The following is a 24,808-nucleotide window of genomic DNA, read 5'->3' on the forward strand; positions in this document are numbered from 1 at the left end:
CTTTGCAATACTGGCCTAATCTTGGGCCCAATCTTGGCCCAAGATTAGGCACAAGATGTTGGCTCATTATTGGACTAATATTGGCAATACCGGCACAATATTGGTCCAATCTCGGACCAATACTGGGCCGACATTGCTAATATTGGGCCAACATGTTGTGCTGCTTGGGTGGGTTCTGGCTATGCACGCTGGCGACGACGTTTCCGAAGCCCAAGACACTTGGGTTCACATATAATTAGGGAGGGGACCCCAAACGGTATGGGGGACATGTATATAGTACGCTGCGTGCCCACGGTTCATACCAGGTGGAACTGAATGGAACCTTTGAAATGATCCACAGGATAGCGGTCCATAAGATATAGGTAGCTCCATATAGCCACGTTACATTTCCTGGAAGGTGGTGGGGTCGAACCATCGGCTGTATTTGCCTGGGGTCTTTCCTGAAGACTTGCCGCAGAGATGTTTGCATAGTTTCCCCCTAATTCAGCCCTGAACGATATTAAACCACCCTGTCTCCCATTCTTCTCGACTGCCCACGTCTGTATAGCGCTTATGGCCAGATCTCCTTCGCGGTGCTACTACGAAATAGCAAAAAAAAAAGAAAAAAGAAACCTTACGAGATAGACGATGGCTGGGCCGCCATCAGCAAACTTGATGGTGAGCCTGAACAAAAACGACAACCAATTGCGGAGGAAATTAAAATGGACTATCCCGCGAAAGCACATCTATGGGATGGCGTGATATTAAATTCCGAGGAGGCATACTTTGAAGCCCTGCAGGGAGTTGCTCTTGCTGTTATGACTTGAAATGAACCCGGGGACAACATGCGAGGGTTGGGCACTCGTAGCACGCGTACTCCGCATCTAGAGTGGCGTTTTAATTGGTGCGATTCCTTCTTTCCCCGAACGAAGGGGATAAATTTTCTGACCCGAAGATATTTTCTCTTTACAGGTTTCGCTGGTGTGAACGATGGCGTCCACAGTCTCGTAACAGCACCATCCAACAACGTAAGTCCTCTCCCGTTCTACAGGGTGTCTCAACCAAATACGCACCAGTATTTAAAAAAAATTAAATAAAAAAATACGGAGCGTTTTCCGCCTAATGAAACCAACTAAATGTTGTCACTGTCGTGTAACATACCCAGGCAGTACTGAATCCTGGACCAATATTAGTTGGTCGTTGGAAGTATTGGTCCAATATTGAACCAGCTTTCTCAATGGCCAGCCAATAATGGCTTCAGCAAGGAAGTACTGGTCCAATATTGGACCAGATTTGTCCATGGCCAGCCAATAATGGCTTCGGCATGGAAGTATTGGTCTAATATTGCCAATTTCCAGCATATGTTGGCTATAAACGGGCAATATTGGTCCACGATTGCTTACAACGGACCCATATTGGCTGAAAGCTGGGAAGGACGGCATTCATCATTGGCGTTCTCACGAAAGAATTGGCACAATATGGGCAATATGGGAAGTGCACTGGCAATATTGGTCCTCGCATGTACAACATTGGGCCAATATTGGCATCACTAATTGCCAATCTGGGACCAATATTGGCGTGCTGCCTGGGTAGACGTCAGCATTGTTTTCTTTTTCGTTGTGCTTAATTAAGTAATTATAGATCAGGCTAATTAGATACCATTTGAGATATTAGTGTAAATGCCGACATGTTGCTCACACAACAGAGTGAGACATTTGTCCCGTTCCCTTGCTGTAGTAACAAGCATTATAAAGCACCCGTGTTATATTGCATTCGACAACAACAACAATATTTTATTGATGATGATTGGCCTCGCGCGTGCCAATGCGGAGAACACTGAACGCATATTAATTAACTGCTCCAGATACGATGTCCAACGTAATGACCTTAGAGCCGCCTTTGAAACACGAACCACCGTCCTCTATGAGACTTAGTGAAGCTCCTCGGAGAAGAGCCGAGGGATCTTAGACAATCGTGCGACAGCTGCTTTAATGACATTCCTTGTGGACATTGCGGCGCCTCTAACTTATTAGACACGTGTCCTAATTTTTATTTTCGAGTGTTTCGGAGTAGCCGGCTCCTGTGACTCTGATCGAGAAGTTTCATCACCATGGGCGATACACTCTATCCCCATCGCTGGCGGTAATGTGGTGAAAGGGAATAATGAATCGCCTCAAGGTGAGGACCGAACACCGATATGAAGCCCAGAAAATGTAAAGGGCACAGCGTTGGTGGGCCGAATTTGGCCATGAGCCAGGCAACTCTGACGTCATGAGAGGACCAGAGACCAGCTGATTTAAAGACACTAAAAGTGTATTGTTCTGAAAGGTTGGTAGTACGGGCAATGTTAAAGGATGTTCTCTGGATCTTCCAGATCACCGCAGTAGCGGCATCTTGGAGACTAAAAATAAGAATATATAAAAATAAAAATTGTATAAAAATAATATATATATAAATAAAAATTATATAAAATAAAAATATATAAAAATAAAATATGTAAAAACAAAATATATAAAAATAAAAATTATATAAAATAAAAATATATAAAAATTGTATTAAAAATTCTATAAAAACCAAGGAATAAAAACTCTCTCTCTCTCTCAACCTGTCGCAAGCTGTAACGCAGCGGAGCTGTAAAGGCCACATTGACTTGCATTCGATGAATTAATGCAGCGTCGTGACGAGATGTGCTTCGTAGCATCCGGTTATATTAACCTCGCTTGCTCGTAAAAAAAAAAAAATAATATTTTTCATTGTGGCTATTAGCTGGACCGATGTGTCCTCATATGGGTGAGCACGCCTGACAATGACAATCCTTGCCTTTTCTTCTGGTATCGGCTTATTTTTTTTGCTCAATAGGTACGAGGTGCGCGATGTGTGTCAAGGCTCATATCGTGTTGTAATTAAACAATCTCCTAACCCCGTCGAGGCAGACAGAAAAATGTCTTTGTGACGGCGGCTGACCTCAATAGGGGAACGATATCCTATTCAGGTCGTCTGCATGCCCCATATACAGGGTGTCCCCACTCACTCAAATGTACCGGGACATTTAAAAAAAATTGAAAATTAATATTATAAAGACGGACCGCTCTAAGCGCATGAAACCGACTGAACGTCGCTAATAGTCGTACACTGTGATAGCCTTTTCTTTTTTTTTTCGTTGCGCTTAATTCATTAATTGGATAATTGGGTAGGGGACTGGGAGGGGACGCGGGTTCGAACCCCGGCTGTGCTGTCTGATGTTTTTCCTGAGTTTTCTGACAGACCTTCCAGGCGAATGACGGCACAGTTCCCCCTGAAGTCGGCCCAGGACGCATTCTAACCCTCCTGTCCCCCACTCCTTCCTGCTGTCCGCTCTCCATCTGTTCACATGTGTGCCCCGCTCATTGCCACCGTTGCTTCGCGGCGTTAACGCGGATAAAAAAAAATAATTGGATATCCTTTGAAATATTGGTCCGTGGTTTTAATGGGAAAGTTGTAGGATGATTCGAGAAAGATTAACCGACAGAAGTGTCCTTACAAGGTAAATTTAAAGATACGAAGGCAAAAAAAAAGGCGATGTCAAGTTGCCGATGGTGAGTAAATCAAAGAGTGATATTAAACGGTAGTGATATTACGGCTTAATATCACTCAAAGGTAAATTCTGTGCGACGTTTTCATTCTTTTTGTTTTTTGTCTACCTTCCCGTTTCCCACACATTTACAGAGAGAGAGAGAGAGAGAAAAACATTCCTGGAATACTGCTCAAAGTTTCAGGTGTAAAACGTCACTTCTCGCTTTTTTTTTTTTTTTTTAACGAACACTGCGTTTCGTCAGAACAGGTTCCCGGTTCTTCATGCAGACCCGTGGCAGACGCTGCGGATACGGCACACAATTGCGACGTCAGGTGCAGCTTTTCCAGGTGTTTGCATAGCCTACGTCATAAAGTATAAACTGTGGAAGGCGCGTACACTGTACCTTGGCCGCCGGCGCGATTGCGATAGACGCGCGTACATGACGCCTCTGCATCGCCTCTGCTGACGTCATCATTTGCGTCGGGGGGATTCGCAGACGGCAAAATTCCCCCGGTGTCATCCTGTTGACAAGTCACCGTCCTAAGAATTCTCGAAAGGCGTTTTCTGGTCACGAGTCAAATGACGGAAAGAGAGATGAAAAGGCATTGATGAGAAGCATTGCAGTGGGGGTCACGCGGGATATCATTACAAATTATCGCAACTTATGGTGTGTATTGTCATCAACCAGGATAACTTGGTATTGTAGCGGAAGGGGAAGTGCGTGAGAATGCGTGATCGAGTACTTGATGATGGATAGATGAAATTAAACGTTCTAAATAGACTGTTCGTAGTACACGATGTAGGAGTTGTGCTTGAACGAGACTTCAGCGCGTCACTAATTGCAAAATTACTTAATAACAATGTAAGCTTTTATGGAAGCTAAACTTTTCCTGCGGGGGTTCCCCTGCGGAAGCAGATCCAAAGAGTAAAGCATTCGGTGTTCTGGGGGGAAATGAGGATAACAGGAACAGCACAGTCTTTGTTTACTGTTTGTTTGGTTCCTCCTGTCCTTTTTCTGTCTCTCTCTCTCTTTTCTACTCCTTCCCCTTCCCCCTTCATCATTTTTCGCCATATTTTTTTTTGTATGTTATGTCAAGTGTATACGTACACCCGTAGTGTCTTTAAGTGATTATGTGCCATGGAGCAACTGGTCTCCATGTGAAGCCAATTTTCTTTATTTTTTTAAATAATCAATCAATCAATCAACCAGGAACAGCGTACACATCCGCCTTTCGGTACAGTTCTTCTGCTTCAGCGTCGCGCTTCGAAAAGATGTCAAAATTGGATTAATTAGGTAACACGGTATTCTGGTTCCTAATAGAAACCGTGCTGCGACGTTCGTTGTGGACGTTTCCGCAGGTTGTACGGATGCTAAGCGTCACTTTGCGCGTGGACACAATGAGTCTCCTGTGAAGGTCACTCTGCCGCAAACAAGGACGTGTGAAGGTGAAGCCCACTCGTAGAGCGTACCATACACGGACGTCCTTCCAACTAACACCCCCCAAGTAACAATGTCACACGGTTACTGAAAGACAAGCAGTCAGCAACAGCCATTGATACTTTCACATTTTTACCAACATGCATTGCGACGAAGTGCGTCATAAGCCATTGGGCGTGATGTGGCGTGAATTATGGAATCTGTATTAGTTAATGATTGACAGGGCCCCGACGTTTCGTATTAGGCCAATATGTCACCACAATGTCAAAAATACTTGGTCTATTTCCCAATCCTAACCACCAACGCTCTTTTCTAAAAACACTTATACACTTTTTGGACTCCGTATAAGACTTCGCACTTCGGTCCTCACTGTGAATATCGCCCCTGGCGACGAAGCTCAACCAACCATCATCATTAAACAAAGTTCTTGTTGTTGATAAGCAAATTAGAATGGCGCAAGCGCGCTGGTATACTGGTGAAAGAGGTAAAATTTTCGCGAGTTTGAGGAACACACAATACGAAGAGGACAACGCAAGTCTCAATAGTGTTGTCCTCTTCGTATTGTGTGTTCCTCAAAAACCCAAGGAAACTCTTTCTTGTTGTTGTTTAGGCTATCGTACCGTACCGTATGGTATGGTCTACGAGATCGGGGCTCCAGCTGGACATGGCAAAATGTAAATTTTTTCCTCGAATGCCAGTTGCGTTGTCGATGCGCTGGTGTTTGCGTTCGCCACCAGGAAGGTTCTTCGACATTCCTCTGTCTATTATCGAACCGACAAATAAAGCAACCGTTATCGGCACGCAAAGCGGTATCAGATGCACCGTGTTTTTACAATGCATTGTTCGTCGGTATTCCTGGCATCCATTTTTCCGAACCCTATTTCCTGGTGGCCCTCGGTGATTTGCTAAGCAGGACAGGAAAATGAAGGCGCGCGAATGAAATAGAATCAGATATACGTGTATTTTGCATAATCCTATTGGATTGCATACGGCGAGACTGCAACATACGAGTCACCTATACGAAGGTTGAAAAATTCAATGCGATAGGTATCTCTAAATAAATGAAGTACTTATCTATCTATTGAAATCTTTAGAGCGGCCGCGAAACGTTATTGTAAACTAAAAATAAACCGTCAGAGCCCTTTAAGCATCGGAGGAAAAGAATCAACTGGGCATAGCTTACAGTGCATTCCTATACAATGTGATGCGTGAACAAAAGGAGTCCGATACTTCCTGACGCCTTTTTAAAAGGACGTTGCGGACCTGTCTACTTATTTAGAGATGTATTTTTTCCGTGTTGGTGGTAAGACACGAAAAACGTCGTAGCTTTCTGAGCGCGAGCGCCCAACGTCCAGTGTTCACGTACACTGCTAACCGCGGGGAATATCCTGCAACGCAGTCACAAGATATTCTGTAGCAGACGACAAGAAAGACGCTGACGTTGTCGTCTGCGAACTGTCGTCTGCTAAGTGCCCAGTACGCCACTCGTGATATTCCGCTCCGTGTGAACGCTCACATAACACGGGACGGAACATCGTCTCTGTAAGCAGTGGTTTCTGCTTTTTCTTCCACCAGAATCTTCCGCAAGGACGTCGCTCGTGTGAATGCACACAGTTACTGTAACGTCAGGACGTTATATATAGAAGATCGGTAGTTTTTGAGATAAATGAGGAAAACCATGGCTATGTTCACACCCGGTTTCGGTTTCGCAATGACGCGAACATGAGCTACTCCGCCTTGGCAGATGTCACGTGGGTGTGCAACCAAGCTAAAAAAAAAAAAAGATAAAGTTGATCTAGGACAACGTTGAGGTTTGTAAACGTGATCAACACGTTTTGTCTCTAAAATCAGTGACTCGATTGCGCGCAGGACAAAAAACCGGAAGTCACGTGACAGTGACGTCACGGCACGGCCTGCGCAAGTTCCCGCTATAAAAATTAAAATTCCATTCACAAATAACTGGTCGCAGGTTTAATCGACATATTTTCTACGGTGACTCTAATGGTCACAAAGAAGGACGTCGGAGAGATTGTGTAGCTTTGATTTTTGGTCCGGACTTCCCTCTAAACTGCGTTAGAAGTAGCGATATTGGCTACAGCCTATTTGGTCGGATTTCCTATGCTAATTGGTTAACTCGAAACGTAATCGTTTGTAGCACGACAAGAGTAACAGTTTAATTAGGAGAAAATGAGTGGAGTACGGTAGTTTATAGCGACAGGTGATGTTCTACTCCACTGTTGAAGGTTTTGATGAAAGGACGGGGATGAACTTTACGGTGATGACGCAAGACAAAGGAAGGCAGTACTTTTAGCGCAGTGGGACTGAGTTTGACCAAGTGTAGTAAGTGTAAGAAAGTTTGATAATACTGAAAGCGAATGTGCTCTAGATGTTCCGGTCACCCAAGTTACGGCAGCTTGGTAACTGCCGTATACTGGTCAGTTTCGGCACTACCACATACGGTATGTGGTACTGCCAAAACTGACCAGTAAAGGCGTTCACTGTGTACGAACAGTTGCACCTCGGACGAGGACTCATAGCGCAAGGAATATAAATTGACGGATAATATGGAACATAAATAACAATGTTACGCGCGGGTATCCTTTTTGTTCGCCTTTTCTCGGGCTTCGCGAGCGCGTAGCTGGCTACCGTAATTTCTCTTTTTCTCCGGTAGTACCTTTGCGTTTCGCACATGTGAACACGCATTATATGTACGCGTGTCGCAACGCTGTCGCATGAAAATGGCTGGCATCGCTTAATGGCGAATGTACACGCGAGTACAAATCGAGGCAGTCCTTGGATGACACGTGGGAGCCACGGTTGAATGTCTTTCAAGGGGACGAGAATCACTCGGACGAAACACGACGCCATTGTTTGCAATTCTTTCCGGTTTAGATTCAGACCCTTTGCGTTTCGTTAACGCAGTGGCGTATCTGAGTTTTATCGCTGCTTATTTTGTTTTCCGTATATGTATATACGTCAAGAACTGGTGGCATTCGAGCTTATTGTATATACCAGTGGCATGGCCCAGTGGTTACTGCTTTCGCTTGTTGGTGGTGGTACGCAGCCCCAAGGTCATCTGGGTTCAGAACTAAGGGGATACTAACAGAGTTGGGAAGGGATGTCTTCGGGATTCCTATCATCGGCAGCGCCATCGGATGTTTTCGCTCTACGCTTAGAGAGAGAGAAAAGTGTAAATTTGAGGATAATTTCAGCTTTTAGTCCCCTCTATTGTAATTACTCCCAATTTTAGCCCCCCTGTCACGAAATTTACTCCCCCAGCACTGCACATAATCCACAAAACTTCGCGTGCAACCTGCGTACATTTAGTCCCGAAAGAGACCAACGTGCTGCTTAGTCTCAAAAAACGATAGAAATACACTTTTTCTTGATTGATTGATTTTAAAAGAAAAAAATGGAGATGGTAGTCTCGAGCCATGCGGGACTGGCTACTCCAGGACGCGTTATTAATAAAAGAAACGGAAGCCACACTTTTTCTTCTTCTTCGAGTGTGTGTAGGTTTTCCGGCTTTCCAGATGATTGTCGGCGCAGTCCTCCCTGAAGTCAACCCAGGACGCACACTAAGCGGCCCCTCACGCCCTTCCTGCTGTTATCTCTCCGTCCGTCCAAATCTGTACGCCGCTCATATATAGCCCCAGTGGCTTCGCGGCGCACGGTACATAAACAAACATCGAGCTTTTTGTTACTCCCCTTCGTCTGTAAGTGAAGTAAGAGGCGAAAACGTGTTATATCGGCAAGGAAGACGGGCCCCGTACTTCAATCCCGTCTATACTTCGCGCTTAATTGAAATGATGCAGTGGCCGTTTTTTTCCTGTTGACGATGAAAGTGGTATATGCGTTGCAAGAAGAGGAAAATCACGTGCAGCAGTGAAGCAAACAACAAGGCCGCGGCGAAAGCTTTTGTTTGCGTAGTTCCTTCTGGCTTCCACCGACGGCAAGGTCGTTTGTCACTTTTGTCTTTGTCAATCATACAGGCTCTCGTATTCGGATGGTAGGAAAGGAGTTTCGTAAAATACTTCGCCATTTCGCCAAGCTGGGATTTCCAGAAAAGCGGCGCCCGTTTGTCGATAAAGGTATATGGCGTACACTCTTAAAAATGAACTTCACCGCATAGCACGCTCCTAGCCAACCATTATCTCGAATGATATCGTTATCTGCCCTGATTTGTTGAAAATGGGGGGCGTACGCCATTTCTGTGACACTTATGCTGTTCATAATTGTCACAGAAAAGGCGTACGCCCCCTGTTTTCAACAAATCAGGGCAGATAACGATATCATTCGAGATAATGGTTGGCTAGGAGCGTGCTATGCGGTGAAGTTCATTTTTAGGAGTGTACACGCGCACACCTTTTGAGTGAAAGTTGCCAACGGTATAGTCACCTTTGAAGAGAAGACACGGAAAAGGGAACCTTATCATTTCAAGCTGAGTCACTAGCGGCATGGGCGGAGTGCATAAACGCGTTCGCTCGATGGTGGCGAGTTCGAACCCTACTGCAGGCTGTTCTGTCTATAAGGTTTTCCTTGGATTTTCCAGCAGACTTTCCACACGAGTGTCGACACAGTAGAAGACAAAGAAACCGAATCAGAGTAATGGAAAGTCACGCAACGATGTAGTAGCTTGAATACCTTTCACAGAAGTGGGTCTGATTGGGTCAGATTAGGCAACTCAAAACCCTGCGCGGGTTCGCCAGAGGCGGGGACCCGACGTTTGGGTACCGATTCGGTTCGTCCTTCAGGTGTTACTGTAGCGGCCGGTACCCAAGCAGCACAACATCTTGGCACAATATTGGACCAATATCGGCCCAATATTGAGCCGGTATTGCCAATATTGGTTCAATATTGGACCAATGTGTTGTGCTGCTAGGGTAGCAACAGCTTTGCATAAAGTTGTCGACAACTGATACTGCGAAGTTGTATATTTATTTAGTGCAATCGACACAAAAGGACTAATCCGCAGTTTTGTGTACATTAAATAAACAGTATAAGTATTATAGATAGATACGCAGTTAAAATTAAATGGGACGTATCTAAACTACGTGTTGAACGGACGTATTTATCCCCTTTTGAACCGAACATTCAGTTTCGTCCTAGTATTTAGCCACGGTCTCATTTGCGGACGTATACGTGCTCCTCTCGACGGCGTTGACCGGCGGCTCTGCCGACAAACAATGAGGGCGCGACTTCTCCTCAACCGACCGGCTTCTGCCATCATCGGCATAACTCACGGAAGCGAAGGCACAACCGTGGCGAAACGACCAACCAAAAACACCGCGAGATCATACAACAAATAATGGTGTTAAAAAAGAATAAAAAAGAAAGACGCTGTAAAAGTGGTTGCGCGAAAGAAAGGCTTGCTTCACAGGGAGAGGAGGAACGGATCCGGAAGTGGTCGTCGGCCGGCCGGCCAAAGGTGAGAGGGAGGGGGCGTGGTCCCTGGCGGTTTCGGCGGTCGTTAACCTGAAGGGATCACTCTTTTTGCACTCGATCGTCTCCAGCGTCAACAACGGACTCGCAAGGGAAGGACTCGCCCTCGGGAACTGATTTCGTAGAGGGTCACGCGTAAAATAGCTGGTGGGAATGTTCAGAGGTTGCGCATGGAATTTCGTGAATGAAAGCGATCGACGCGGATCCGGAGCTGCGTTTGGGAGGTGGAGGAACTTTTTCTATCGTTTCTTCGCGGCTGCACGGGGAATTAGCTTGCGCATGTTGATCGCGCAACGTGAAGTAGACAAGGCCCGCTCGTTGCAGCGTGTGACGTCATTATTACGAGTCCAGCGAATTCCAGGCGTGTAAAACGATCGTATCCTTCAAGAACATTCTCGGAATTACGGGGTACGCGTATGAGAGTCAAAAACATCGCTGAGGTGACAATCAGCTGTTGCAGACGACGAACTGTTGCAGACGAAGAGCTAGCAGACGACGGCGATGCGGAATGCGATACGACAGGAAAAGGGAAAAGAAGTCACGCAAAAGCCGTCTGGATTTAGTTATTCGATATATACATATATTTTGGAGTCATGAGTTTGAAATTTCGCGGTTACGTGTAACCTTTAGACAATTATTGAGTCCTGTCTTTAGCAGACGACACCTGGTGTATGTGATAACATTGAAGACGAGGGGGAGGAGGACAGACCTTGTATATCAAGGCGGCTTCGCTCACGCCTGGTTATTTCTTCTTCTATTGCCTTCTGTCACAGTTAGGCTGTGAAGGATACGTCCTTCACTTACAAGGCGTTGCAGGAACTTTCTTTTTTTGACTCCTACTATCGATTCAGCCGTTTTGATCCACTTACACACGCAAAAAGTTATCTGGGTCCTGATTTGACGTACGTACTCGAGGGTGTCTGAGTTTGCACCCGTTTCGCAGGCCGCCTACGTCGCAAACAGACCCCGGCGACCTCATTTGAATGCTTAGTCCCGATGAAGGAAACGCCTACTGGCACGACTAGTAGGCGGGTCCCGTGTGATGTCGCCACGCGGAAGATACGAGGCGTGATTGACGGGTGAACCCGGATACTTCCATTGTGGCCAACAGCGCGATCCGCAAAGAGAGATAGCACCGTTTTCGATCATGCCGCCTCGCATCTGATACAGGTTTGCGTCGGACGTCAGCACGCGCTTGTTTTCGCAGATATCATTGCGGATAAAATGGAGACGAATAAAAATAATCGCGGTACTGGTTCATGTCTAAACCTACCGCTTTTCTTTTGCTTATGTCTTTTGTATGGCGCCGCTCGCACAGGTAGGCGCTCGCTTCTGCAGTGCCGTACAGTACTGCGGCGGAAGATAGACCATCAATCTGAAGCGGGCGAGCCAGTTTCGGTTTCGTCTTAGCACGGCGCCACCTGCTGGCTTCGCTATAAACTTGCAATTTCTGTTCCATTGACCTGGACCGGCAGGTATTTTTTTTAAATTATATATATATATATATATATATATATATATATATATCGGGTGTTTCACGAAGGTCCCTCAGCTGGATAATCCGTAACCAGGTGGCGCCATCGAATAACTTTTTTTTTTTTTTATCCTTGGGACGTCATCGCACATGAACTCAGTAGTGAGCGGCTCATTTGCATACGATCACAATTTGAATAAACATCCTAACTTTTAAATTTCACTTCGCACACTCACGGAACCCCTGTTTTACGTATCGGGACCTTCAGCGACAAATATTCAAAAAAAAAAAATCGTCGACACTTAGTGATTTTTTCGAGTAATTAATCGGTTTCGGTTTACATATTTCTTGCGCAGAGCAGTGCACCAATGCGCCCTTTGGATCAGCTATCCGGCTGTCAATTTTGTGTTCATCCGCAGGGCGAAAGCAGGGCGGAGAAATAAGGTACCTTTTCGAAACAACAACTTTATTACGGAATGATCGCTGGGGAGTTTCATCGCCGGGGGCGATGCCCTGCTTTTCATTCTTGTGTGATTCTATACAAAACTGTTATTTCTTTGCGTGCATCCCAGCAAATTTCCGCACGTTTTGTTTATGACTTGCAGACGCAGCAAGATTCTTAACATGCACAGGTATTTGCAAGGAATCGTTCAGGCTTAGTGTTGCACTGTCTTTAACCCGACACAGTAGGAACTATGTGAGTTATTAGTGCTTTCAGCTGATATGTTCGTATCCTTCAAAAAGTGTAAGACATTGCACGTTTCTTCGAAGTCCGCAAAATTTGTATGGCGTGTAAATACTACCGCGTTGTGGAAGTGAATGCGAAAGGACGTTGCAAAAAAATAAAGAAAAATGTAAATCGCGGAGGGAAACTGAAATAACGTGTTATGGGCAACATGGGTGTAGGATAATGTAGTTTTTTTTCTTTATTATACGCAAAATGTTCTTTAAAAAATACTTAAACCCCAGTTATGAATACTGAACTACAAATATGAATACTTGAATAATTTATTATCCTCGGTCTCAATCAACGCTGAGCTGCTCCAGACCGAAATCCACAAACTAAAAACCAAAACCACTTTCTAAAAAAAAAAAAAAATCCCTCCTAACCAATGAACTAAAACTACACTCTTAGAAATGAACTTCACCGCATAGCACGCTCCTAGCCAACCATAATCTCGAAAGATACCGTTACCTGCCCTGATTTGTTGAAAACGGGAGGCGTACGCCTTTTTTGTGATACTTACGCGCTGTTCATAATTGTCACAAAAAAGGCGTACGCCTCCCGTTTCCAACAAATCAGGGCAGATAACGATATCTTTCGAGATTATGGTTGGCTAGGAGCGTGCTATGCGGTGAAGTTCATTTCTAAGAGTGTAAGCTAAACTAGGCAACTAAATGAACAGCTAACCAATATTTCTCTCCACTATTTGGAAGATGGCCAGCTTCGAACGAAACCCTGCTAAAGAAACATCCTTGGAGAAGCCGCTATTAGTGGAAGAATGTCCCGTATCCAGGAAACTACCTGCGAGCAGAAGCGTGTGTGTGTGTCTATGTAAATGAGGACGAGACGCGGAAGGACACGAGGAGGAACTTCTGCCATCGCGTCAAAATCCTGCCGGCCACTCGGTCAAGGAAAAGAACAAGGACGTCTTTTCCTCCGTCGACGCTTCAAGAAAATATGTTTCGCTCTTTTTCACGGAGACAAGCGGCGGGTCCTTGAAACAATGGCGGGAAAAAAAATTGACACGGATATTTTGGATTCTTCGAAAGCCCCAGCTGCAAATACGCGCGCTATCCGCTATTATATGCGACGAGAAGAGACCGGATGTACGATTTTTGTTTGTTTTCGTGCGTATCGCGGCCTCCGGTGCTAGATCGGAAGGATATTTATGACTTTAGGGGTAATGTAATATGTAGATTTTGCCCGGAAGTGTCTTAATTTGTCTCCGCTTTGGTTGGGGTGGCAATCAGTCCGCACCCGCACGAGAGGACCTCGATAATCCCGATGAAAGATGAAAGTCACTGAAAAGGTTAGATGGGTAGAAATCCAGCGAACCGGTAGAATGTAGGAAGGGAGTTGCCTCAGGACAGAAGCCCTGAGCCCTGAGGCTTCTGTCCTGAGGCAACTCCCTTCCTACTGAAAAGGTTAGCCAGCTGTAGGAGTCGAACCCACATCTTCTGGATTCTTCTGGATCTTCTGGGTTCGACTCCTACAGCTGGCTAACCTTTTCAGTCACTTTCATCGTTAATTTCTTAGGCAAATTGAGGCTTTGTATGTATTTGTCCCTGCTATGTTGTTCCAGCCTCAGAACATCAGTTCTCTCATGTTCGATATTCCCGGTCGCCGATCAAATAAACGAGAACGCTAGATTGCTTCCTAAAATGATATGCCGTGTTTAAAAACACGACATCCCTATTTAACCACTCAAATTAACGAATTTTCTATGTTTGTCCAAGTCGTTTTAGCGAACGGAAGCCACATTTTAGCGGCCATTAGGTTTAGCAGGGCGGACACGACGGAACAGCACGTTGGTTAGTTTATTGTTTGGTTAGTCCAAGTTCGGTGTTTGCATTTTGATGTCCAGGTTAGTTTAAGTTCGCCGTTGGTAGTTTTCCGCGCGCGGCTGTGTATTTTATAGTCACATAACATTTATTTACGGTAGTTTATTTTGCAACGGGGATTTCGATCACATTATGGCGAGGTACCGCATCCGCAGACACGGTCAATCTGCACCCGCACGAGTTTTGGTGGAGATATATCCACAGACCCGCTCGATAGTGGGATGCATCCGAGATTAGTGCGGGTATCCGCGCGGATCCGCGGGTACACCCGCATCCGCGCAGACGACTATATAATCACTAGGTTACACAGTCGTTTGCTTTCTGGTCTGGCGAATGGCACAACCGCGTTTCAATTAAATTGGTGACACATCATTCCTAAAAAGAGACAACGGGAGATAGCAACACGGCTAGCCAGCACAAGCCGGGTCAGAACGAGACAAAGTCAAAGCCAAAGTTAAGATGATGTGTTGTATAGCATTTATTTTTCACTATGCATGGACAACCAGCAGATCCAGGCAGTGGCTGTGCTCTCTGGAGGTTTCCCATTAGTTTTCCTCAGATGCGCCGTAAGGCATTTTCCTTCGAAGTTGGCCCAAGGCACACGACACCGCTTTGCAATAAAATCATCAAGCAACCATCGTGGGCTTTAAATGAGACAAATTCCCCACCAATTGAGAAATTTCTTGGAGGCTCGAAAAAACGCCGAAAGAAGACCTGAGCCTCCAACCCCTGATTGCCAAGCCAAGCCAAGCCAAGCATAACCGATGAGAAGTTACGCCATTCAGGGACATTATTTCAATTGTCTCCACAAAGGTTTGTTATTTGTCACAGGAATTAGCGTTGCTAAAACAGTCAGGATAACAAACGGATTGGATTGGATATGACAGAAAAAATACGGAGGAACTATCCCTTCTGCTTGATTCAGTCCCGTCCTTGAGGGGCCCCCTCTGTGTGACCTTGAAGGATGTTTACCTGAGCGACTGGATGGCCAAAAAAGAGCTTCCCTTTGACGGAATGCCGACTCCCTACTCGAGGTCCAGGGAGCGTCCCTTTGAGGGTGGCCGAAGAAAGACGACGGCCGTCCATCTGTGTTTTACCGCCGACACTGAACGCTCACAAGTGGTTCTGGGATCAGGTTGAAGAAGAACCAAGTGTGGAAGATGTTTGCATTCAACGAGCACACGAACGCGGCTCGCCGCCTGGTCCCGCTCGCAGGAGTTCGTTTGGAAACAGACATTTCGCTCTGAGCAAATCGGAAATGAGAGCGAGTAAAATTCCGGAAAATCGAGCACGATTGTTTGTCGTGTGCGCTAACCAATTACGCTGCGCTGGCGTCTGCTTTCCGACGACTTACCACCTGGGGCCTCATTCAGCTAACGGGACAAGCCTTCTCTCTCTCCCTTCACATTCTCTCCTACACTCTTAAAAATGAACTTCACCGCATAGCACGCTCCTAGCCAACCATCATCGCGAATGATATCGTTGATTTGTTGAAAACGGGAGGCGTACGACTTTTTTGTGACACTTATGGTGTTCATAATTGTCACAGAAAAGGCGTACACCTCCCGTTTTCAACAAATCAGGGCAGATAACGATATCATTTCAGATGATGGTTGGCTAGGAGCGTGCTGTGCGGTGAAGTTCATTTTTAAGAGTGTTTGAATGTGTGTATGAGTGAGCAGAAATGTAAGAGTGAAAGGAGGATGAGTGAGAGAGAGTGGCTGGTTTGTCCCTTCAGATGGACGCACCCTGGAAGTCGCTGAGAAGGCGTGTTAGTTTAGCTCAATTGGTAGAGCCCTGGACCGGCAATCCAGAAGATGTGGGTTCCAGTCCTACAGCTGGCTAACCTTTTCATCTTTCATCGTTGTTCGGGTTGTTATGGCGTTAATATAATAAACGTAAAACTTATAGTGAAATTCCCGGGGTAAATAATTCGCGAACGGGTGCGCCAATCGAAGAACTTTTTTTGTTTGTTTTTCATATATCTGTCCGGTACCACCTACAAGCTGCGCACCGTGTGAATGAGTGGGAGGTGCTCATTATTTAAATAAAAATTAAAATGAGTTTCGTAAAGAAAACTTAACTTCTAAATCAGGACGCCGTCGGCATCAAAATGGGTACTCCTTTTTGAGACCTTCAGTGGATAGCTTTTGAGAGAAAAATCTGCCACCGAGGCGGGTCGTTTGTTGCAGTAACTAATTGGTTTCAGTTAACGTATTTTTGGCGCGGGGAAGCGCAAAAGGACGCTCTTCCATTCCCTTATCCACCATTGAATTTACGTCCTTTTGGTCTTTGCCGCGACAAAAATATGTAAACCGAAACCAATTAATTAGTTAGTTACCCAAATAGTTAGTCAAGTTCCGCGTTTGGATTTTCTTCTTTGTTTCTTTTTTTTTTATTTTTGTCAGGTTTGTCAAAGTTCGCTATTTGCATTTTCCCGCCCTCGACTGTATTTCCATCAGTTCATTCGCTAAAACGACTTTCACAGACACTGCAAGCTCGCGAAGCTTGACGGTTAATTAGTGATATCGGATTTTTAAGCACGGCATATCATCTTGCGAAGCATTCGAGTATTTTCTTCCTTTCGAGACCGTGAACTTCGAGATCGGGCCCTTGTTATTCCTGTATTCATAAGCGCGTCGCCTCCCGCTATAGATTCTTCAGTTTTTCCAGCTCTTATCAGAAGATAAATAATTAATAACGGAAGAAATATTCATTTAAAAAAAAACGTTCTACTTGCGCGTTTCATTAAAAACAACGTCGTGTCGCCCTTAAATTAACATACGGCATATTCCCTCCCTGAGCCTAATTATGATTTATTTTGGCACTGTTCATTTCGAGGGCGTGGATTTTTCGGCGATTTATTTCGAAAGGTGGATTTTCACGGGCGTGTTTCTAAGAGTGGATTTTCAATTTTTTTTAAATCTATTTTTTGGTGTACACCCGTGAACATGGTGGAAAGTAACAGTTCCGGATCTGAAACACGCAACAGACGAACACAACACGGGTCTCAAGGTGCCCCGGAGAACGTGAACAGTCGAAATATGGCAGAGCACTGGCCGCCTCTCTCACCACGCACCAGCTTGTCAGCGCCCTCTTACTTCTTTTGAGAGCACTGAACACCCGCGTTTAACTTAGAGTCACTATAGTTTATCTCTCTCTCTTGACCTTTTTGGACACCGTAGGATTTCGATCCTCATATGTGAAGTGGCTCATTACTTCATTCCCCACAACAACACCAGCAATATGATTTTAGAGCATCGCCCCTGGCGATGAAGCTCCCCATTCATCAACCCTGAAATAAAGTGCTGTTCTTCCCACGGTCTAACCAAGTTTGGCTGACGGTGCAAGCCCTCACGGGTGACTTCATGAACGTTTCGAGGTTGGGCTGCCCTTTAAAGGTGATCCGCAGCGCTTGCGCGTCAACTTTTCTCCGGATGCGTGGGTGGCACACCCATCATGCCGCCCACACATTCCCAGCTCCGAAGAAAAGGGAAATGTCCTCCTTTCTTCCCACGGCCTTTTCCCGATTCTCCCGGGTCTAATTCCGCATCTCTTGAGGTGACAGGTGATTGGTCCTCCACTTTACTCTCATAATTGGACGCGCACAGCGGTCTTCCGATATAGGTTTGCTCGTCGCTCTGTTACATTGAAACCCCTGCTTCGCCCACGTTGTTTGTGTGCTGCGGGGTGTGATTTTTTTACGGTTTTATTGACGTCATTCGATGACACTTTCATCTATAGCATGGCGACTATAATCGAGGTAAACGGGATATTCGTGCTTTATATGTCCGAATTTAGCTCTATAAGCGGATTGTCGTTATAAGTGGAATTAGGCAAAGGAGAATTGAATTGAATTTTGAATTGAATTTTATTTCACACATGGTGTGATAAACTATGGCAAAAAAAAAGCAAGTGGTTTTCTGATAAAGAGAAGAGAAGATAAACCAGTCGTGTTTATCCTTTCTTCTTTATGTGTGATTGTCTGCGCTTCTACGTTCAGGCTGCTTGTCAAGATGAGATGAATATAACCCATTATCCAATCACCTGCATGGTTTCGACAGTAAACGATAGACCATTAACGAAGAATACCGATAGACGATAGACAATTGGACGTTACTCAGATTGGGTAGGCGTTTCATAGCACATGGCCTACTTTTGCGCATTTTGATGATATTTCGTTGCGTTACGTCGCGTGATTTTAAAGCACATGTATTCACAGCGAAAGAGAATAATAATAATAAAGGTTACAATCCAAATATTTTTCTTGTTGTTCTTATTTTTGCGCATGTAGCTTACTTCACACTTCTTAGTACAAAAATATATCCTGGTGTCTTTAAAATGACGGCATGCGTAACTTACGGGCTTGACCTGTTTTTGTGTTGCTGGTTGTGTATATCATGGCATCAGTGTATTGAGTGAACTGACATTCTACCTCTTATAATCCAATTTGAGCTCTCTAGCTATAGGTCTGCTTCAGCTATAGCAAGAAGTTGATTACAACCGGAGGGTTCTGTAGCGTTAACATTGAAAGAAATAATACCTGGCAGGTGCATTGTTATCGCCATAAAGGAGGAGAAGAAAAAATACACTCAACTGTTCGCCTACGGGGGTTTGAGTTTCGCAATGACGTCATTACTAGAACTGACGTCGTAGAGGATAAAAATCCCTATTATCTGCTCACCGACTCAAGAAGCTGCTACGCATGACGTGTGTTTAGTCCAATTATAAATGAAGTGTTGGAAGTCTTAGGTGAATATTTCGTATTACCACTCTGAGTATGTATCGTAAAGAATACTGTTAAAGCCGACACGGCAGCAGTCAAGTATATTTATTCTGCGTTTGATGTATTGGAGCGATATAGTTGTGACCACCTGACAGCACATAGTTCGATAAAACTAAACAAAATAAACTTCGTTCCTTTCTCTAATTCCACTGACGATGAAGGACGAGACTCGGCTCTTGGAAACAACACAAAACTGCGATTAAGAAATCCAGATGCGATAAAACGAACGTTTAGTATGGCTTTGCCAAACTGCAGTTGAAAGGCCAGTATAGCGGTGGTTACTGACGAATAATCCGCTGCAGTTCAAGGAGTGGAAATTTGCACGCATTCATCACTGAACATGGAGGCACAAATGGGTTCCTCCCACTCGACTCTCAGCAAGGGATCCCCCCCCCCTCCCAGCTCCCACCAAATATATTTCAATACAAAATATAAAAAAAGAAAAGAAAAAGAAAAGAGCGAAAGGCCAGTATAGGGTTGTTGCACTGAAGTTTACACAGCGCCATTTCTGGCCCAAGCGGCCACGGATCCGAACAGTAAGGAGTTTCATCAGCGGGTTTTGCATGGTGTTTCAGACGGTATGGTGCCAAGGAAAGCTACAAAACCTGTAGGAAATCCACAGAAAAAGCGATGCTTCTTGAAAACTGCGAACAACTCGGCACCGTGTATTTGAAAGTGCCGCGTCGACTGCTAAACCTGGGAGTGTTGCATAATTTGGGGCGCCGATGTTGCTGCTCACTTGCGCCACCTGGCCCAGAGCAACAGGTCTATAGACACGGGTGTCACACTCCACCTACGAAATTCCGAAACTCCCTGTGACGCAAATCCCTGCTCTCAACCGTGAAACAAAAACCATCGAAAACGTGGGACCCGTAGTGTTACCTGTTCCTGCGCATGCGCGAAGTACTTGCTGTTTTAAGTCACCTCCGAATTATATACCAGGCAGACGACGTCAATATACCGGTACGTATACCCCTTGAAAGATGACGCGCAAAATACTTGCATATAGGCCTATATACAAAACGTTCCACGGGTTTTCTTCGTCGATGCATGGTTGCATATGCTTGTCTAGTGCACCAATAAAATGCTCTAGATTTATTGCGAGAACAACAACCGTGTGTACCCCGACAAAGCGATCTCCTTTCTTTTCTTCTTTCCTTTTGGATGCTTTCCAACTGCTCTCCCATTGTTGTCGTGAGAACATTGTTTACAGCATCGCATGGGAGGGACGGAGTATACCTCTGATGGGAGAACAAGCAGTGACAACTCGGGACTGGTGGAGGGAACACCCTGAACACGGCGTCTCTCTGATATCAACGAGAAGGGGGGGGGGGGATGTCATGACGTAACGAGTAGCGATGTGAGCGAGTGCGGTGATATCCGCATGGACATGCACATTTTATCCGCAACTAAGCGTTACTGTCCCTGCCGGCGCCCGCTATGTGCACTCTAAAAAAAAACGATTAATGTTAGTCCTTTGGGGGAGTAAATGCGTTGCCAAAAGGATTAGTCCCTTTAGTTAGTAAATGCATGGGAGTAAATGAGTGTCACAGAGTGGGGTCTGCATTTCACGCTCTGTTCTAATAGTTCTACACTCTTAAAAATGAACTTCACCGCATGGCTCCCAACTAGCCAATCATCACCTCGAACGATATCGTTATCTGCCCTGATTTGCTGGAAACGGGAGGCGTACGCCTTTTCTGTGACACTTGTGCTGTTCATAATTGTCACAGAAAAGGCGTACGCCTCCCGTTTTCAACAAATCAGGGCAGATAACGATATCATTCGAGATGATGGTTGGCTAGGAGCGTGCTATGCGGTGAAGTTCATTTTTAAGAGTGCAGGTATATAATCCATGTGCATCAATGAACATGCTTCGAATTCAACTGTTAACCGTGATATGTCGGGTGATTTAAAACCTTGCGATACGCGCAGGGCACAACAATTTCTCAAGGAAGAACCTCTTACTATTTGTTTTTTCTTCTGTGTGGATGGAAAATTGCTAACTTAGCTAAGTTATATAGCCTTATTCCGTCAAGTTCACGAAGAGACCATTTACGCCACTTTCAGGAGACCATTTGCGAAGTTCAGCGACTATTTGCAGTCCTGGGGAGTAAATTTTGGGGTTAGGGGACTAAAATGGGGAGTAATTCCAGTCTAGGAGACTAATATTACTCCACATTTTCTCTTTTTTTTCCCTTACAGTGTGGAGCCGTACTGAACTAAAAAATGGCGTGCCCAAGAGAGCCTGTTGCGTTAGCTGTACCTTTACCTTGCATTAGTTATGTAGTGAACATCTGTGGATGACACACAGTTTCTCAGAAGTTTCTGTGTTCAGAAGCGGAAACGTTTGTCACGTGACATTTGCGTCGCGCACATATACTTTGTTCCCACAAATGGTCGTCGATGTTCGTTATATAGTCAATATCCGCGCGGATGCGAGGACACACATTCCAGCTTGCGGATGCGGATACTGTCAACGTCATCCGCGCTAAAGGGTACGGGTTCCCGCCTTAGATGCAGAAAAAGGGTGCGGAGGTTAAAAGAGCAAAAAAAGTAAGACGCGATAGAGAATAAGAGATGTGCAGCGTTAAACTGGCTCTCGACTTTCTGGCAAAGTTCTTCCGCTACCACGAGCGTATATATAGAGAAAACAAAAAGCTTCCGAAACTAAATGAGAAAGCAGAAGCAGCAGCGCCACTACCTAGTACTTCTTTGGTGGCGAGGAGGAGGAGGAGGAGAAGGAGGAGGTGCCCACGCAGCCCCAGCCGCTGTCGCCCTGGCAACGGGTGACGCGGCTACACCGTCGTCGTGGGCGTCATGAATAAAAAAACAAAAACAAAAGTCGAATAAAGCGGACGGCTGCCGTTTCTACTTTCCCATTGTCGCTTCCTCCGATTGGTCGGCGACGACGTCTGTCGTGTGACACCGTGGCGTCATCAAGGTGGTCTGTCGTCACCTGTTTGTGCAGGATCTCCGTTGTGGTCTTTTGTCTTTGTTCGCGCGCGAAAAGTTTCCTTTCGAGATGAAATCGATGGGTTAATGGTTATGCGAGCAGGATGTCAGCGTGGCTCCGCTGACGAGCAATCTTGGTTCGCGATTAGCATTCTTGCGGATATGAATACATGTAATAGCAAGGTCGTGCTGAAGACTGGGAGGTGGTGGGTTCGAATCCTACCACCGGCTGTGCTGTCTGAGGTTTTCCCTGGGTTTTCCGAAGACTTTCCAGACGAATGTCGGCACAGTTCCCCCTGAAGTCGGCCCAGGACGCATACTAATCCCCCTGTCCCCCACTCCTTCCTGCTGTCCTCTCTCCGTCTGTCCACATCTGTACGCCGCTCATAGCCACAGTTGCTTCGCGGCGCTAACACGCAATCAAAAAAAAATAATAGCTTTTTTATTATTTTAGGCCAGGAAAAGTGGTTCGTCAATCTGTGATTCGTACACTATGAGAGAAAAAAATAAATAAAATAAACGGGTAATTGGGAAGTAATTGCAGCTTCTGCTCCCTCGTGTTTGGAATTAGTCCCGTATTTTGGTCTCCGACACCCTGAAGTGTACTCTCCAGTACTGGAAAAAGTCCATGAACTTCGCATAAACTGACACGCGTATGGTCCCAAAAGGGGATTAATGGTTGTGGCAATGCATGTACTAGTCCAGGAGGACTAAAGTCTAAGAAGGACTAGTAAAAAAGGACTAAATAGGGGTAAACTAGTAAAGGACTAGTCCAAGGAGACTAAAAATACCCTCTTTTTTTTTTCTTCTTCTTCTTCTTCTTAGAGTGTACGGCACATCTCCCGCAAGAAAAACGTGATTTTTAGGCCATCTCAACTTTTTGAAAAGGAAATACCAAGTGGGGAAGAACCTCGTGAGTGACTGAGTTTCACATCCAACAAGAGATCGGCAGTGACTCATGACTCACGCTCACTTAGTCGCCGCTCAGCTCTCCCTGTTGCTCACTCCATGCTCCCTCCACTCTCCGTTTGCTCACTCATGCTCAGCTCGTTCGCCACACTCAGCATGAGTGACCATGGTTATGTCTAGGTAAAGACAACGCGCGGTGGGGGTTGTGATAAAAAAAGGAAAAAAAACAATTGGGGAAAGCCCGAGGTGTGGTTGACAACTTTTAGTTCTTAAAGAATGTTCTTATAAAGTGCTCGGGCAGTGACACATCCAAGTCAGACCTCGAAGCGGACGAAGGTTTTAACGCATGGTGCCAGCATACAAAAGAGTGTAACTACTTTACTCATTTCGTAAATATTTTTTCACTCGTCCGTTACTGCCATCACATCATCATTAACCGGCTGGTAGTCTGTGCTACCAACCGACCTTCAGTGGTATTACAACTGGAGGAGTTGGCCGGAAACTTCGGGATATTGGAACATTGAGTCGATATAAGGCGTCTTTTTTTTTCTTTTTTCTTTTAAATACATGAAGGGGCTGAACGGTAGTACTAAACTACATAAAGGAGCAATGACCCAAGCATCACAACGTCTTGTCCCAACATTGGTCCAATATTGGGCACAGACAATGTTGCTGATGCATGCTTGGATGACATTTAACGTAGCTCGAAATCCTGTCAAACTGGCCATCAGGGCCAGGAGTAATCATACAAAATATTTTCCTTGCGAACACGATCCTCGCGTGACGACAAAAAAATTCCCCGTGCCTTTCGTCTTCGTTTCTTCCATTTTCTCAGCTCACGCGCTGCTTTACGTCACGAATCACGTGTCAGGGGTATCGGCTACGTCACGCCGTTCCCTCATTCTCCGATACTGTTTTTCGAAGAGTGGAAGATTTTTGAAAAGTGCGCGGGAACAGAACAGAGGCCTCCTGCGTGTGAGATTTCTTGTGCCCTTCATGCTTTCGCAGGAGCTCATTTTATTCCTTGCAGAACACGCCGTAGCCAAAAAAAATAAAAAGTAGAAAGGTACATCAGTGCTCCTCTGAACCAGGAGTAATGATTAAAACGATAAAAAGCCTCAGATTGTCGTGCTATGTATTCTGTAGACCAGCTTGGAATGAGCGTCAGTATAGCAAAGGCAGAAAAGCTATGGATGCCAAGAGTAGGCGTCGTGTTGCTCGCATAACGAAAAGACGACTAAACTCCCAATAGTTTTATTACATTTATTTACTTTTTTGTGTGTGTAACTAAACCAACCAGTTTGACGTCTGTGACGTGCTGCTTGTGCCATCTCTGCAGTGTTTGCTGGTAGGTCCAACGAAAAATCTGTTGCGCGGAATGTTTGATGCCTGGGGAGAAAATTTGATTGGCTCCTTCTCTGCCTTTCAGAGCCTTTGGACAACTGAATGCAAGGTCTTCTCGGGACTTCTCTGCACCACCGGCAAAAGTAAGTCCCCTTTACCGCTTTTATGGTTCACCAACTATACTGATTCAGCACTTTTTATGATGCGCCAGTAGAGTTGTTTGCCCGCCCGACATCACCGAGTCACCCAGTTACATCAACTGTAATGAATGGGACATCGATACAAACCTATCCGTCAACAAGGCACGCCGTCCAAGAGCTGCTTAACCACCACAGACATAAAAGGGGAAGACACAACAACAAC

General features: G+C 45.3%; 1 protein-coding gene across 1 annotated transcript in view; it reads left to right on the plus strand.

The window, feature by feature from the left end:
- Positions 1-958: 958 nt before the first annotated feature.
- The window catches only part of LOC135368871 (zinc finger MIZ domain-containing protein 1-like), a 49,051-nt gene continuing 25,201 nt past the window's right edge, over positions 959-24,808 (plus strand). The window contains exons 1-2 of the mRNA XM_064602414.1: positions 959-1,007; positions 24,531-24,588. Of these exons, the coding sequence (XP_064458484.1) occupies positions 24,548-24,588 (41 nt within the window). The 5' untranslated portion in view covers positions 959-1,007; positions 24,531-24,547. The remainder of the gene's footprint in view (positions 1,008-24,530; positions 24,589-24,808) is intronic.

The sequence above is a fragment of the Ornithodoros turicata genome, chromosome 9 (assembly GCF_037126465.1).
Source record: "Ornithodoros turicata isolate Travis chromosome 9, ASM3712646v1, whole genome shotgun sequence".
NCBI lineage: Eukaryota > Metazoa > Arthropoda > Arachnida > Ixodida > Argasidae > Ornithodoros > Ornithodoros turicata.